Here is a 16,658-nt window from a genome sequence, read left to right as displayed (position 1 = left end):
TCCCGGGTAGCTGGGACTACAGGCGCCCGCCACCTCGCCCAGCAAGTTTTTTGTATTTTTCAGTAGAGACAGGGTTTCAGCATGTTAGCCAGGATGGTCTCGATCTCCTGACCTTGTGATCCGCTCGTCTCAGCCTCCCAAAGTGCTGGGATTACAGGCTTGAGCCACCACGCCCGGCCAATTTTTGTATTTTTAGTAGAGATGGGGTTTCACCATGTTGGCCAAACTTCTGACCTCGTGATCTGCCGGTCTTGGCCTCCCAAAGTGCTGGGATTACGGGCGTGAGCCATCGCCCCCGGCCTGCCCTGTTTTATAAATAAGAAAATCAGTTATTTAAAAGGTAAAAAAAGTGATTTCCAAAAATGACTCTAGCGCTGTGGGTGTGATCTATGTGAGAGACGTCACCTCCCGTGATCTGAATGTCATGCATCTGTTAATGTAGCCCAGCATCATAGGGTTGTGTGCATTTCCCCTAGGTTCAGCCGGAGCTTGGGGCCCACTCAGACCCTCATATTCTTTCCATCACCATATCCTGTCATTTTAACTTTCTAGAGAGAATAAGTGAGGTGCTGGTGATCGGCATGGCTAGGATTTGAACACAGATCCTTCTGGGGGCTGGCCTAGTCTGGATTTACCCGACTGGCTTGCACTTCCTGAGTTCTCTTTCCTTCATGCTTCCTGCATCGGCTGCCTGAAACAGCGCGTGGATCCTTCACTTCCTCATTTTTTAACTGGTGTGATCATTTACTGTTCCACTTCCTCCTCTCCACCCTGGTTCTGTCCACGTGGTGTGCTGGTGGGGTGGTGAGTCTGTGTGTCTATGAGGATGGGGGTGGGGGGGGCCTGGCCGAGTGACTGTTCCTCTGCAGCCCCAGGAGTCAAACCAATGGGCAGGAAAACCTCCCCAGCTTCTGAGAACTAGCCTGGAGGGTAGGGCTCCCTAACCCTGACCCTGAATTAAATCCATCCAGCCTCAGGGGGCAGAGGCAACCCCAGCCATACCCCCTTCCTCACAGGGAGCCATCTTACCAGGCTGACCATTGGAAGACCAGAGCTGTCCTCGCCCTCTGGGCAGGCAGGAATGAAGAGAGAGACCCCCATGTTTGTTCCTTTCCCAGGCACAAGGTCAGATCCCCCCTTCCTCCCAGCCCCAGCAGGGGTATAGTGAGGGGTGCTCGGACAGAAGCCAGAGGTGTCCCTCTGACGGGAGCAGAGTGGACGCTCCCTCCTCCCAGTGGCAGCATGAGGAGGGAGGAATATGAGACCCCACTTCCCAGTCCCTTCCTTTCCATTTCCTTTGGGGAAAGGCAGGTAGGGAGGGCTGAGGAATCCGGCTCTCCAGATCTGCCCTCTCCAGGGCCCGCAGAGGCCTTTTTGACCCTTGGACCCCCCAACCCCTGCTTCCATCACCGCCATCCTTGGTGCTTCCCCTGGCTCTTCAGGGGTGCTTTTAGCAGGTCATTCATCCCTGGTGACTCTGTTTCTCTTTTTTTATTTTTTGAGACAGAGTCTGGCCCTGCTGCCCAGGCTGGAGTGCAGTGGTATGATCTTGGCTCACTGCAACCTCTGCCTCCCAGGTTCCAACGATTCTCCTGCCTCAGCCTCCCGAGTAGCTGGGACTACAGGCGCCCACCACCATGCCCGGCTAATTTTTGTATTTTTAGTAGAGATAGGGTTTCACCATGTTGGCCAGGCTGCTCTTGAGTTCCTGGTCTCAGGCGATCTGACTGCCTTGGCCTCCCAAAGTGCCGGGATTAGAGGCGTGAGCCACCGCACCTGGCCAGTTTCCCTTCTTAGTATACAGTCTTATTTAAATCATTCGGTCACACTAAGAGTAAGTATTATTCCCATTTGTGACTGGGTTTGCACATTTGTATGAGACATAATAATTATGCATTTCTTCTGCGTAATTCTACTTCCCTCCCCACTTAGTATCTAATGATTGTTGCACATTGGTATGTCTTTTTTGTTGTTTTTGACCTAACTAAACATGCATGCACCCATTCAGTTAATATTTGTTGGGAGCCTACTGCCTGCTAGGCCAAATGGGATGGCCTCCAGGTACTCATGGTTTGGCTGGGAGACAAACTATTAAACATAGAATTGCAGATTTGCTAATAACGATTACAAAGGAGAAGTGAGGAACAGCTGGAAGCTGATGACAGCGGTAGCAGAAGCTGCCTTGAGGAAGTGAGGTCATACTCTTACCCTCTCTGCTTAAAACCCAAACCCAGGCTAGGCATGGTGGCTCATGCCTGTAATCTCAGCACTTTGGGATGCTAAGCTGGGCAGATTGCTTGAGCTCAGGAATTCATGACCAGCCTGGGCAACATGGCAAAACCCTGTCTCTCCACACACACACACACACTAGCCGGATGTGGGGTTGTGTGCCTTTGGTCCCAACTACTTGGGAGACTAAGGTGGGAGGGTGGCTTGAGCCTGGGAGGCAGAGATTGCAGTGAGCTGAGATTTTGTCACTGCACTCCAGCCTGGGTGACAGAGTGAGACCCCATCTCAAAACAAGCGAACCCCAAACCCAGATTCTATTTTGCCCTTCAAAGCCCCAGGTGGTTGACTCCTGTCAGTTTCCTCAGCCTCAAATTAACCCAGTAGCTGCCCTGGCCTCCTTGCTGTACCTTGACACACACACACCTTGCTGTACCTTGCTGTATCTTTCCTGCCTCTGAGCCTTGCCACGCACTGATCCCTCTGCCTGGAATAACCTCTCCCCCTAGCTTTCCTGGCTGTTCCTTCTTGTCTCAGCTCAAATGTCTCTTTTGTAGAGATGGCCTCCCTGATCACGTCCCCTAACATAGCACCCTCCCCTATCACTCTGTCATATAACTCACGTTGTTTGGTTTCGTTTTGGTTTTGTCTTATAGCACTTAATAGTATCTGAGGTTTTTTTATTTTTTATTTTTTTCTTGGAGATAGGGTCTCACTCTGTCTCCCAGGCTGGAGTGCAATGGTGCAATCTCGGCTCACTGCAACCTCTGCCTCCTGGGTTCAAGTGATTCTCATGCCTCAACCTCCCGAGTAACTGGGATTACAGGCACACACCACCATGCTTGGCTCTTTTTTTTTTTTTTTTTTTTTTTTTTTTTTTTTTTTTTTTTGGTGTTTTTAGTAGAGACGGTTTCATCATGTTGGCCAGGCTGGTCTCAAACTCCTGACCTCAAATGATCTGCCCGCCTCGGCCTCCCAAAGTGCTGAAATTACAGATGTGAGCCACTGAGCCCAGCCAGGTGTTTTTTGTTATTATTATTATTTGCTGGTTTACTGTGTATCTTCCTGGTGAAACTTGGGGCTCCATACAGAATATATAGCAGGGGCTGGACCCACTGTCCCTCCCTGCCCCTGCGCTTAGCACAGGGCCTCGTACTTACATAGTTGATGCTCATCCATATTTCTTTTTTCTTTTTGAGATGGAGTCTTGCTCTGTCGCCCAGGCTGGGGTGCAGTGGCGCGATCTCGGCTCACTGCAAGCTCCACCTCCTGCATTCATGCCATTCTCCTGCTTCAGCCTCCTGAGTAGCTGGGACTACAGGCGCCCGCCACCAGGCCCGGCAATTTTTTTTTATTTTTAGTAGAGACGGGGTTTCATCGTGTTAGTCAGAATGGTCTTGATCTCCTGACCTCGCGATCTGCGATCTGCCTGCCTCGGCCTCCCAAAGTGCTGGGATTACAGGCATAAGCCACCGTGCCCGGCTTCATCCATGTTTCTTAAATGGCATCTCCTGCTTCCCCAGTGTGTTCCTGTTGCTTCTGTAACAAATCACTACAAATTTAGTGGCTTAAAAGACCACCAGGCTGGGCGCAGTGGCTCACACCTGTAATGAATCCCAGCACTTTGGGAAGCCAAGGCAGGCAGATCGCTTGAGGTCAGGAGTTCAAGACCAGCCTGGCCAACATGGCAAAACCTCATCTCCACTAAAAATATAAAAAAATCAGCTAGGTGTGGTGGTGGGCACTTGTAATCCTAAGTACTTGGGAGGCTGAGGCAGGAAGAATCGCTTGAAGTAGGGAGGAGGAGGTTGCAGTGAGCTGAGATCGCGCTATTACACTCCAGCCTGGGCAACAGAGTGAGACTCCGTCTCAAAAAAAAAAGAACACCAGATTATTATCCTCTGATCCTGGAGGTGTCAAGGTTTGGGCAGGACTGCATTTTTTGGGAAGACTCCAGGGCAATATCCTTTTCCTTGCCTTCTAGAGACACCCCTTCCTCCATCATCACAGCCTCTTCCTCTAGCACCAAAGCATCTCCCTCCAGCCTCTGCTTCTGTTTCCCTGTCTTGGGATCCTTAATTTACTCATATTTGCAAAGTCCCTTTTGCCACGTAAGGTAACATTCACAGATTCTGGGAATGTGGACATGGACATCTTTGGAGGTCTGTCATTCAGCCTGCCACATCCAGGTCCCCCACTGTGCTTCGTTCAGCACTAGGTGTGGTCAGCACTCAGGCCTCCTAGCTGCTACTGTGGGCCCAGTATCCTGACCCTTCCTTCCCTCCACAGGACGAGATTGAGGAGCTGCGGGCTGAGATGCTAGAGATGCGGGACGTCTACATGGAGGAGGACGTGTATCAGCTGCAGGAGCTGCGACAGCAGCTGGACCAGGCCAGCAAGACCTGCCGCATCCTGCAATACCGGCTGCGCAAAGCCGAGCGCCGCAGTCTCCGTGCCGCCCAGACTGGCCAGGTGGACGGCGAGCTTATCCGTGGTCTGGAGCAGGATGTCAAGGTCAGCCTGGGCCCGGGTGCTCTTGTTGCTGGGATGGGACCACAAGTCTAAGTGAGGCCCAGGTTGGCCTTGCATGTCACTTCCGTGTGTCCGTGGCCAAGTTCTACTACCTGTCTGGGCCTTAGTTTCCTCATCTAAGTAGGAATTCCTGGTGAATCCACAGGGCTTCTATCAAGGGTGCCCCAAAATGATATTATAATATGAATCCTTCCTACTAGCAGCAGCTACTGGTTTGTTTTTTTTTTTTTTTTTTTTTCTTTGAGACAGAGTTTCTCTCTTATTGCCCTGGCTGGAATGCAATGGTGTGATCTTGGCTCACGGCAACTTCTGCCTCCCGGGTTCAAGCGATTCTCTTGCCTCAGCCTCCCGAGTAGCTAGGATTACAGGCCCTGCCACCACACCCAGCTAATTTTTGTATTTTTAGGTAGAGACAGGGTTTCACCATGTTGGCCAGCCCGGTCTCGAACTCCTGACCTCAGGTGATCTGCCTGCCTTGGCCTCCCAAAGTACTGGGATTACAGGCATGAGCCACTGCGCCCAGCTGAGAAGCTACTATTTATTATCAACCACACACCTGGTGCTAGGCTCCAATTTGTCCCTGCACAGTTCCATGGAGGTTTCTTTTCTTTGTTTTTTCAGAGACAAGGTCTTGCTCTGTTGCCTAGGCATCAGGCAGTGATGTGATCATAGCTCACTGTAGCCTCCACCTCCTGGGCTCAAGGGATCCCCCAACCTCAGCCTCCTGAGTAGCTGGAACTACAGGCACACACCACCACACCTGGCTAATTTTTCTATATGTTGTAGAGATGGGGTCTCATTATGTTGCCCAGGCTGGTCTCAAACTCCTGGGCTCAAGTGATCCTCCTGCCTTGGCCTCCCAAAGTGCTGGGATTACAAGGATGAGCCATGGTGCCAGGCAGAGGTTCCTTAATTATGTTAATGAAAAGTAGTGAAGGCCTCAAGACCATTCTGGCTAATACAGCGAAACCCCGTCTCTACTAAAAATACAAAAAATTAGCCGGGCATGGTGGCAGGCACATGTAGTCCCAGCTACTCAGGAGGCTGAGGCAGGAGAATGGCGTGAACCTGGGAGGCGGAGCTTGCCGTGAGCCAAGATCGTGTCACTGAGCCAAGATCGTGTCACTGCACTGCAGCCTGGGTGACAAAGACTCGGTCTCAAAAAAAACAAAAAAAATTAAAAAAAAAAAGAAAAGTAGTGAAGGCCTAGAGTTGGTCAAGCCTGGTTTAAATCTTGGCTCCAATATATCTGAACTTTATTATTTTGAGCAAAGTCACCTGTTTCAGTGTCCTCATCCGTAAAATAGGTTTGCAGCAATCTCTGTGTCACAGGGTTCTATGAAGATTAAATGAAATAATGTGGGCTGGGCACAGTGGCTCATGCCTGTAATCCCAGCAGTTTGGAAGGCTGAGGTGGGCAGATCACCTGAGATCAGGAGTTCGAGACCAGCCTGGCCAACATGGTGAATCCCCATCCCTACTAAAAATACACAGATTAGCCGAGTGTGGTGGTTCCTGCCTGTAATCCCAGCTACTCGGGCTGAGACAGGAGAATCACTTGAACCCATGAGGCGGAGGTTTCACTGAGCTGAGATCGTACCACTGCACTCCAGCCTGGGTGACAGAGTGAGACTCTGTCTCCCAAAAAAAAAAAAAAAGAAAGAATGTGGGTAAAATGCCAGCATAAAGACTCAGAAATGTTAGCTGTTATTATTATTTCAGTTTTCTTGATGAGGAATCTGAGGTTCAGAGAAAGGCAATACCTGCCCAAAGTCAAGGAGCGCTCAGTGTGTTGGTGGCAGAGCCCAGGCTCATCAGCCTCTCAAGCTCCCAGCTTGGCCTCACTGCTGTCTGCTTCAGGAAGCAGGGGAAGGGTGGGTGGGAGGTTGGCAGGTGGGATGTCCCCCTGCCTGTCTTCGGAAGCTCTGGTCTGGTGGTGAGAACTCCGGGGCCCCCAGGCCCGGCCCCCTGCCCTCGGAACTCAGCCCAGTGTGATCCAGTGACAGGAGGAGCTGGGATGGGGTCCTAGGGAGGCTTCCTGCAGGGGTGACTTCTGAGCGAAGATCTAAGGGAGAAGTGGGCCTGAGCCAGGAAGGGGTAGAGAGGAAGGTGGCAGAAGATGGCCCCTGTGAGGACCCAGGGGAGCAGCAGGATGGGAGTCAGTCACACACTTACTTACCTGGGGAGAAGTCCCTTCTGTTGGAAGACACTGGCAAACTCAAGCCCTGTAGCCTTTCCAGTGGAATATAAAAGAAAAACCTTCATTAAGGGACCAGGGAGAGCCATGATTTCAGAGGCCAGCAGGGCCAGGGGAAGTAAACAGGAGTGCCTGCTCCAGGAAGCTGCTGGCACCTCCTGTGGTCTTATTGGTGCACAGTGGGATTGTAGTGCTATTCTACACACGAGACAACCAATGGATATGTCTCTGCCAGAGGTGGAGGCTCATGCCTGTAATCCCAGAATCCCAGCGCTTTGGGAGGCTGAAGTGGGAGGATCGCTAGAGGCCAATAGTTGGAAATCAGGCTGGGCAACATAGCAAGATCCTGTCTCTACAAAAAACAAAAAAAACTAGCAGAGGCTGGGGGTGGTGGCTCACACCTGTAATCCCAGCACTTTGGCAGGCCAAGGCGGATGGATCACCTGAAGCCAGGAGTTTAAGACCATTCTGGCCAACATGGTGAAACCCCAGCTCTACTAAAAATACAAAATGAGCAGGATATGGTGGTACAGGTCTGTACTCCCAGCTACTCAGAAGGCTGAGGCAGATGAATCGCTTGAACCTGGGAGGCCGAAGTTGCAGTGAGCTGATATCACAACATTGCAATCCAGCCTGGGTGACAGAGCAAAACTCTGTCTCAAAAAAAAAAAAAAAAAAAAATTAGCGGGGTGTGGTGGTAAGTGCCTATAGTCCCGGCTATCCGCGAGGCCAAGGCCAGAGGATTGCTTGAGTCCTGGAGTTAAAGGTTGCAGTGAGCTATGATTGCACCACTGTACTCCAGACTGTGAGACAGAGCGAAACCTTGTCTCTCTCTAAAAGAAAAAAAAAAGAGTGAGTTAGTTTCCAAGTTCAAAGCGTACCTCTACTTGACAGGGCAGCTCCCAGGCATATTCAGATTCCAATCACTGGGTTGGGAGGGGTGGGGGGTGGTGAGGGAAGGCAGGAGGGAGGAGGTGGGGAGGGGGAGGGAATAGCTGGAGAAGCTCAGAGGAATCTGCGTTTGGGCCTATATAGTGGAGGATTTCTGGGAGGGACACAAAAAAATGTCAGACTTCAGAAAGATGAGGAAGGGGCGGAGGAGAGGCTGGACCTGGAGCGAGCTGCAGGGCTGCGGCGCTTCCGTGGGTGGGGCCAGAGCAGCGGCGGCGGCAGGGGCGGGGAGGAGGGTGGGGGGAGCTGGTGTAGGGAGCGGGTGTGTGGCTCTCCGGAGTCTGGGCGGAGAGGAGGGGCCCTTTCTGTTGGGATTTGAATTAGCCAATCAGCATCCCTCTTGCTCCTTCCCTCCCTCCCCTCCCCACCCTGCAGCTGGAGCGCTGAGCTCATCTGCCGGCCTGGGGCCTGAGCTGGATGGACTCCTCTGGTCACCACCCTGAGCCCCATGTGCTGGGGTCGTTCAGGGGGTTTTGGGAAATTATCAGAATGTTGCCTTCTCTGGCATCGTCTTGGACTCCCCCGATTTGCTCTGCCCGCTCCTTGGGCCATGTCCTGACTGGCCCCTACAGCTTGGTGCCTCATTTTCCCCTTCTGTTAAATGTGGCTTTTGACCAGCTGAATCTTCAGGGCTTTTGAGCTCCAGTGGTTTTATGGAGCAGAGGGGTATTGGTGGGGTGGGGGTGGGGGGTCATGAATAAAACCACAGGCCTCAGTGCCCCCCCCAACCCTCAGGCTCTCCCTCTGTGCTGGTCCTCACCATTGACAGGACCTACAGAACCTCGGTGGGGCCTTTGCCCAGCATGAGGAGGGTGAGGTCATGGGGTGGAGAGCCGCTGTGCCACTTGTTTGCTGTGTGGCCTTGGGTAAGTTCCTTCACATCTCTGAGCTTGTTTCCTTGTGTGGAAAATGGAGATAAAATGAGTCCCTCCCTTCTAGAGTTTTTTGTGAGGATGAAATAATTCAAGTGAAGAGAGTAATGAATACTAGGTCTGGAAATAAACATGTATTGGGTTGTGGTTTTCTTTTTGTTTTTTCTTTTCTTTTTTCTTTTTTCTTTTTTTTGAGACAGGGTCTCGCTCTGTCACCCAGGCTGGAGTGCAGTGGTGTGATCTTGGCTCACTGCAACCTCTGCCTCCTGGGTTCCAGCAATTCTCCTACCTTAGCCTCCAAAGTAGCTGGGTTTACAGGCATGTGCCACATGTCCAGCTAATTTTTGTATTTTTAGTAGAGATGGGGTTTCCCTATGTTGGCCAGGCTGGTCTCTAACTCCTGACCTCAGGTGATCTACCCACGTCAGCCTCCCAAAGTGCTGGGATTACAGGTGTGAGCCACCGCGCCTGGTCTGGTTGTGGTTTTCTTATTGCTCAGAAGAACTTATACTTACTGTGTATACTTACGTCAGTAGGACTAGCAGTAGTAGTAGACTAGTAGGACTGGTTGGCAGTAGTAGTAGACTAGTAGTCTGGGGGCGAGGGTAGGCCAGGATCTCAGCCTCCCTGGATGGATAAAAATCACCAGGAGAGCTTGTTCACAATGCAGATTCCCAGGACCCCTCAGGAGCTGAGACTGGATACGAGGAGTTCAGGTCCAGGGAATCTGGGATCTAAATTCTTATCTAAAGTGACTCCTGTAGGAAGCCAAGGACACACCAGGAGACGACTCCTGTAGGAAGCCAAGGACACACGAGGAGCACACCCCCTTCCTCAGATACAGATGTTGCTGGAGAAAATGTTCTGGCTTTGGGTTTAATTCCTAGGTGACCTGTGCAGGTTACCTCCCTTCTTTGAGCCTCAGTTTCCTCATCTATAGAGTGGGGGTGACATTCCAACCCTCCTGGGGTTTGTAGGAGGATTCAGCCACACGGAGTCCAGAATGCTGCCTGGCCAGGGGATGCTCTTGCTTTTTTTCTTTTTTTTTTTTTTTTTTTTGAGGCAGAGTCTCGCTCTGTTGCCCAGGCTGGAGTGCAGTGGCCGGATCTCAGCTCACTGCAAGCTCCGCCTCCCGGGTTTACGCCATTCTCCTGCCTCAGCCTCCCAAGTAGCTGGGACTACAGGCGCCCGCCACCTCGCCCGGCTAGTTTTTGTATTTTTTTTTTTAGTAGAGACGGGGTTTCACCGTGTTAGCCAGGATGGTCTCGATCTCCTGACCTCGTGATCCGCCCCTCTCGGCCTCCCAAAGTGCTGGGATTACAGGCTTGAGCCACCGCGCCCGGCCTCTTTTTTCTTCTTTTTTTGAGATGAAGTCTTGCTCTGTTACCCAGGCTGGAGTGCAGTAGCATGATCTCGACTCACTGCAACTTCCAGCTCCCGGGTTCAGGCAATTCTCCTGCCTCAGCCTTCCAAGTAGCTGGGATTATAGCACCGTGCCCAGCTAATTTTTGTCTTTTTTTAGTAGAGACGGGGTTTCACCGTGTTGGCCAGTCTGGTCTCGAACTCCTGACCTCAAGTGATCCGCTGGCCTCGGCCTCCTGAAGGGCCAGAATTACAGGCGTGAGCCACCGCGCCCTGCCTTGTTTGGCCCGGCCTTGTTTCTTTGTTTGTTTCTTTCTTTCTTGAAACAGTCTCGCTTTGTTACCCAGGCTGCAGTGCAGTGGCCGATCACCCCTCACTGCAGCCTTGACCTCAAGGGTCTCAAGGCTCTCAAGGGATCCTCCTGCCTCAGCCTCCCAAGTGGCTGATACTACAGGCACACACCGTCATGCGCTGCTTGTTTAAAAAAATTTTATAGGGATGGGAGTCTCCCTGTTTTGCTCAGGCTTGTCTTGAACTCTTGGCCTCAAGCAGTCCTCCTACCTTGACCTCCCAAAGTATTGGAATTACAGGCATCAGCCACCATGCCCGGCCAGGGGCTGCTCTTTTGTGAGAGCTCCCATCCCTCTCCCTGAGGATCAGGATGACAGAGGCCCATGAGCCGAGGGGCCTGATGCCTGGGGAGCAGGGACTGGAGGCTGCTAGTTGCACTTGGCAGGAGCCAGGCCCTAGTGCTGTAAACAGTGACTTCATGGCTGAGTGCATTTGTTTGTGCTTTGGGGATTTGCCCTGGTTTCCGGAAGCCGCAGCTGCCGCGCCTCCCTTAGCATCTCAACCCGCCTACCTTGAGGGTAGCTGGGAGGATCAAATGAGACAGACACGTGGGGCCCTTCAAGCGCCTGACACAGTAAGCCCACTGTTGGGGTTTATTATTAATACTTTTATTGTTGATGTTAATGTAATGTGTTTTCACGCATTGGGCCTATACGGCAGGATCAGGTTGAGAGTGAGACTTCAGAGTTGACCCACTCGATTTCAAACCTTGGTTCTATAGCCTTCCTAGCTGTGTGACCTTGGGAAGTGACCTTTCCTTTCTGAGCCTCAGAATGGGGATAATAATCAAAGTGCTTCCCAATGGGATGAAAAGCACGTGGTGACCCCCCCCCCCCCCGCCCGGGGAATGTGCTAACTGATTCTGTGAATCAATTGTGAGGGCCGAGGGGTCCCAGGACCACTGAGGCTCACTGAGGAGCAGGGACGAAGCCAGGCCACAGTGCTCCTGCCTCCTAGTCTGGCTGCCTGGAGTTGTGGTTTTTTTTGTTTTTGTTTTTTTTCTTTTTCTGAGACAAAGTCTTGCTCTGTTGCCCAGGCTGGAGTGCAGTGGCGCCATCTCAGCTCACTGCAACCTCCGTCTCCTGGGTTCGAGCAATTCTCCCGTCTCAGCCTCCCAAAGTGTTGGGATTACAGGCGTGAGCCACCGTGCCCGGCCTGTGCTTTCTTTTGATACAGCAGCCATCAGGGGAAGAGAGTAAATAGGAAAGGGATTCCAAGGAGAATGGGGCAGAAGAGAACTGGGGAATCATGGAGGGGATGGGAGGGGATGAAATTCACAGAGTTGTTCATGAACCCCAGAGGATCCAGAAATCCACATGGATTGTGACTTCTTGATGGGAACTGGTAGCCTCCCCAGGTGGAGGACATGGTGGAGACACAGCATCCCCGCAGGTGGAGAGGAGCTGGCCCAGATGGGAGCTCATTTGAGAGAGGAGCCCTCACCCCAGCCAGGAGTGCAGCCCTTCCCAGACAGTGGGTGGAGTTGGCATTTGAGGGCAGCCGCCACTCCCCATGTATATTCAGTCATTCACTTGTTCATCTCCCTCTCTTTTCACTTGTTGGACCCTTGGATTTATTTGTTCATCCAACAAGCATTTATTAGGCACTTAGTGTGTGCCTGACACTGTGCTGCTGCTGGGACACATAGATGTGAATGAGGCCAAGTACGTCTGCGGCCTTGATCTCTGTACCCCACCGCTCCTGCCTCAAGTGCTTAAGCAGGATGAATGAGTGAGGAGTGAGTGAGTGAATGGAGAGTTGATCAGGACAGGGGCTTACTGGGTGACCTAACCAGCCCCAAACCAGGGACCATGTTTAAATAACTTGTACTGGGTCACATAGCCAGTAAATGCTGGAATGGGCTTGAATCTAGTTTTCCAATCTGCAAAGCCCTTGTTCTGATACTGAGGGGTTGTTCTCCCCACTTATGGATGAGGAAGATCTGGTGCCCAGAGAGGCTGTGGGAGGAGCCTCGTGGTCCCGCTCCTGGCTGTCCTACGAGATCCTCAGGGGCAGAAAGAGGCAGTGGCAGTGGAGGGAGGGAGAGGCCATGCCTGGTTTCCTTTCGGTCGTTGTTTTTCCTAGCCTGACTCATACACTGCCAAGGGGTCTGTGCCGAGCTGGGCTTGGGCCCAGGCAGAAGACAGAGCCAGGGAGGGCCCTCTTCCCTTCCGGCAGGGAGGAGGCATCACAGTCATTTCCGAGACCAGCAGGCACAGGGCGCTGGGCTCTCTGCCCCACATGGAGTTCCTGCTAGAGAAACCCGGGCACCTCTGGGAGACCCTGGGCAATACCGGCCCCTCAGCCAAACCCCTGGGGCTTCCAGCCCAGCTCAGCCCACACTGGCTTTGCATGACACTGAGCGAGTCACTTCTGCTCTGACCTCCAGTTTCCTTGTAAAATGGGGGTAAGATTGGGGTGAAGATGGGTGAGTTTGGCATGCAGTAAGTCTTCACCAAACAGTAGTTCCCAGCCTACACAGTGATGAAGTCTGGTTGCAATTTCCCAGCTCAGAAGAGCCTTCCATCCTCATCCCTGCAGGCCTCCTTTCCTGACCTCCCTCAACCAGCCAGCAGGGAACAGAACAGAGGGTGTCTGCCAGGAATGGGGTGCTGTTGCTACAGAGTCCTGGACCAGGATCAGAGATTGCAGCTCCTCTATCTTCTTTCTGTAGGGATGACTTGGACATCTGCCTGCCCTTTGTCATTTCGGGCCTGTTCTACATCCCAGACAACTAGATACAGGTCTCAGGGTCACACTGTGACCTCCAGCCATCATGCCCTTCTCTGGGCTTCAGCTCCTTGGAGCAGCAGCCACCAGTCACCCAAAACTCACTGTGCAGGCCCCAGGCCAAGGCTTTTGTGCAGTAGCTGGTTCAATTATCTTGTCAGGCTTGTAAGTTTGATCCTGTTATTACTGTGTTCACTTTATAGTTGAGGAGACTGAGGTGCAGAGAGGGAAATTGACTTGCCCAGGACTACAGGCTGGTCACTGGCAGAGATGGGATTCAGTGGTCTGGGCCCATCTTGCTCTGGGTTTCCACTGCAGCTTAATCCCCTCTCTGTTTTGTTTTGTGTTTAGGAGATAGGGTCTTGCTCTGTTGCCCAGGCTAGAATGCAGTGGCACAATCATAGCTCGCTGCAACCTTGAACTCCAGGGCCCAAGTGATTCTTCCATCTTGGCTTCCTGAGTAGCTGGGCCTGTTGGTGTGTGCCACCATGCCAAGCTAACTTTTGGGTTTTTTGTAGAGGTGGGGTCTTGCTATGTTCCCCAGGCAGATCTCGAATTCCTGGGCTCAAGCGATCCTCCTGTCTCAGGCCTCTCAAAGTGTGGGATTACAAGTGTGAGCTACCGTGTCCAGCCCCTCAAAGTGTTGGGATTACAGGTGTGAGCTACTACTGTACCCGGCTCCTCAGTCTTCTCCCTTTAAGAAAAGCTTCTGGCCCTCCTACAGGCTTTTGTGAGGACTGGGTAAGAGGTGGCTGGGAGAGGCTTTGGAAGTGTGAAGAGCCCAGGTAGCCAGGCACGGTAGCTAATGCCTATAATCTCAGCTACTCAGGAGGCTGAGGCAGGAGGATCCCTTGAGGCCAGAAGTTGAAGATTCTCCTGGACCACATAGTGACACCCTGTTTCTTTTTATTTATTTATTTAGAGACAGAGTTTTACTCTTGTTGCCCAGGCTGGAGTGCAGTGGCATGATTTCGGCTCACTGCAGCCTCTGCCTCCCTGGTTCAAGCAGTTCTCCTGCTTCAGCCTCCCAAAGTGCTGGGATTACAGGCACCTGCCACCACGCCTGGCTAATTTTTTGTATTTTTAGTAGAGATGGGGTTTCACCGTGTTGGCCAGTCTGACCTCGAACTCCTGACCTCAGGTGATCCACCTGCCTCGACCTCCCAAAGTGCTGGGATTACAGTTGTGAGCCACCATGCCCGGCTGAGACCCCGTTTCTACAAAAAAATGCAAAAATTAGCCAAGTGTGGTTATGCATACCTGTAGTCCTAGCTATTCGGGAGGCTGAGGTGAGAGGATTGCTTGAACCCTGGAGTTCAAGCCTGCAGTGAGACATCATTGCGCCACAACACTCCAACCTGGAAGACATAGTGAGACCCTGTCTCAAAAAAAAAAAAAAAAAAGCCCCAGGTAAATGAAAAGGCATTCCTGAGAATAGGGTCTTCCTAGCTTTCTGGGGCTGTGCTGTGATACAGACACTGGGAGCTTGTGGTACCTAGGTTTGGGTTTTGGTTCTGCTGCTTCCTTCATGAGTTTCTTGGTCTCTTTGTGCCTCAGTTTGCTCGTCTGCAGCGTGGCAGTGATGCTATAGGAACCTGTCTGTCTCTGGGGTTGCCCTGCTGTGAATGTCAGGTGGTCAATGGGACTTGCAGTGGGGGCTCTCCTCAGCCTCCTCACAGCCTTCTCTCGCCCACCCCTGCACAGGTCTCTAAGGACATCTCCATGCGGCTGCATAAGGAACTCGAGGTGGTGGAGAAGAAACGGGCGCGGCTGGAGGAGGAGAATGAAGAACTTCGTCAGCGGCTCATCGAGACTGAGCTGGCTAAGCAGGTGCTGCAGACGGAGCTGGAGCGACCGAGAGAGGTGAGGACTTCATGCATCCAGCAGGGCCACCCTAGGGCAGGCGGGCGTATGCAAGCCCCCACAAGCCAGCGTCTCTGCGAGCCCCCACTTGTGGGAAATGGGCAGCTTATGCCTCCCTGGCAAGGTTGTTTATTCGTTCATTCCTCCAGCATGCATTTCCTGAGCACCCCTACTGTGTAAATTGTGTGCTGGACACTAAGGTTACTATGGTGAACAAAATACACCCAGTTCCTGTCCTCAGGGAGCTCACAGGGTAACGAGAGAGAGTCATTCATCAAAGAACCACAGCCACTGTGGGAGGATTCACTGAGAAAACATGCAACAATGTCAGGCATGGGGCTCAGCCCTCTGTGCCTCGGTTTCCTTACCTGTAAAATGGGGCAGTGGTGCCCTGAGTCATTGTGAGGACCAACAGGAATAACGCACGTGTGGAGTGGCTGCAAGAGACTGCCAGGTCTGCCATTTGGTGTGAAGTCAGTGCAGGGGCTGGGTCTCAGGCCGGTGTCTCTGGGGTATTGGTGCTTCCTCAATGTGACCGTGAGACACAATCCTGTCTGTCTTTGTTCATGCCAGTTCCTCCCCCGGCAGACCTCCTCCTCTTGTTGTGTGTTGGGTATACAGTGTGTTATGCGCCCTGCTTGACAGTTTATCTCAAACATTTTCATGCTAGCAAGGTTGCAGTCATGCCCATTTTATGGATGAGCAAACAGCCCCTGAGAGAGGGAGGGATGACCTCAAGGTCATGCAGGGCTGAGGGGGTTCTGCAGAATGCCAGCTAGAAACCATCAACCTAGGTGTCCCTTAAAGGCTGGAATCCCCCCGTTCCAGGGGTCTGTGTTCCAAATGGTCTGGGGTGGCTTCTGGCCCTAGAGGCAGAGCCAGGCCTTAGCTCTCTGCCTGCTGATGAGGTATGAGGATCGTGCATTCTTCCAGGGCACACTCCTCGCTGCAGGCGCTGCCTGCCTTCCTCCCCCAAGGGCGAGCCTGCCAATGTCCCTGGACTGAGACACCACAGCCTGAGGCCAGAACATTCCTCCAGCCATCCTTCCCACTGGGCGTGTTGGTGTGATGTGCCATACCCTCTCAGTGTGCAGGGAGAGGAGGCGTTTGCTGCTAAGGGTGGCTAGCCCCTCCCTTCATTCAGCTGCCCGCTCCCACTGCCTGGCCCATAACACAGAGCACCCTCTTCACACCGTCTTGCTGCTGCTACCCTTGATAGTGAAAAGGGGAGACAATTTCTGAAAGCATCTTAAGGTCACAGTACAAGTGATGAAACTGAGGCTCCAGGAGGATCAACTTGCCTGAGTTCACCCAGCCTGTACTTAGCAGAGATGTGGCTGGAACCCTGAAGCCACTTCCCTTCTCTAAGTCTCAGTTTCTTTATCTGTGACATCAGGATAAGCAAACAAACAAGCAAAGCCTGCATGGTGGCTCACACCTATAATCCCAGCACTTTGGGAGGCCAAGGTGGGCAGATCTCTTGAGCCTAAGAGTTCAAGACCAGCCTGGGCAACATAGCAAAACCCTGTCTCTATTATAAAGAATGCAAAAATTAGGCAGGCTTGGTGGTGCCT

The 16,658-nt window shown here is 52.3% G+C and overlaps 1 protein-coding gene across 1 annotated transcript in view; it reads left to right on the top strand.

Annotated features, from left to right (window-relative positions):
* SOGA1 (suppressor of glucose, autophagy associated 1) overlaps positions 1-16,658 on the top strand; it is an 84,623-nt gene that overhangs the window by 20,187 nt on the left and 47,778 nt on the right. Inside the window, exons 2-3 of the mRNA XM_010355316.2 lie at positions 4,516-4,740; positions 14,926-15,084. Coding sequence (XP_010353618.2) covers positions 4,516-4,740; positions 14,926-15,084 — 384 coding nt within the window. The remainder of the gene's footprint in view (positions 1-4,515; positions 4,741-14,925; positions 15,085-16,658) is intronic.

Source organism: Rhinopithecus roxellana, chromosome 13 (genome assembly GCF_007565055.1).
Source record: "Rhinopithecus roxellana isolate Shanxi Qingling chromosome 13, ASM756505v1, whole genome shotgun sequence".
NCBI classification, from domain to species: Eukaryota; Metazoa; Chordata; class Mammalia; order Primates; family Cercopithecidae; genus Rhinopithecus; species Rhinopithecus roxellana.
This window is presented reverse-complemented; position numbering and strand designations above follow the sequence as displayed.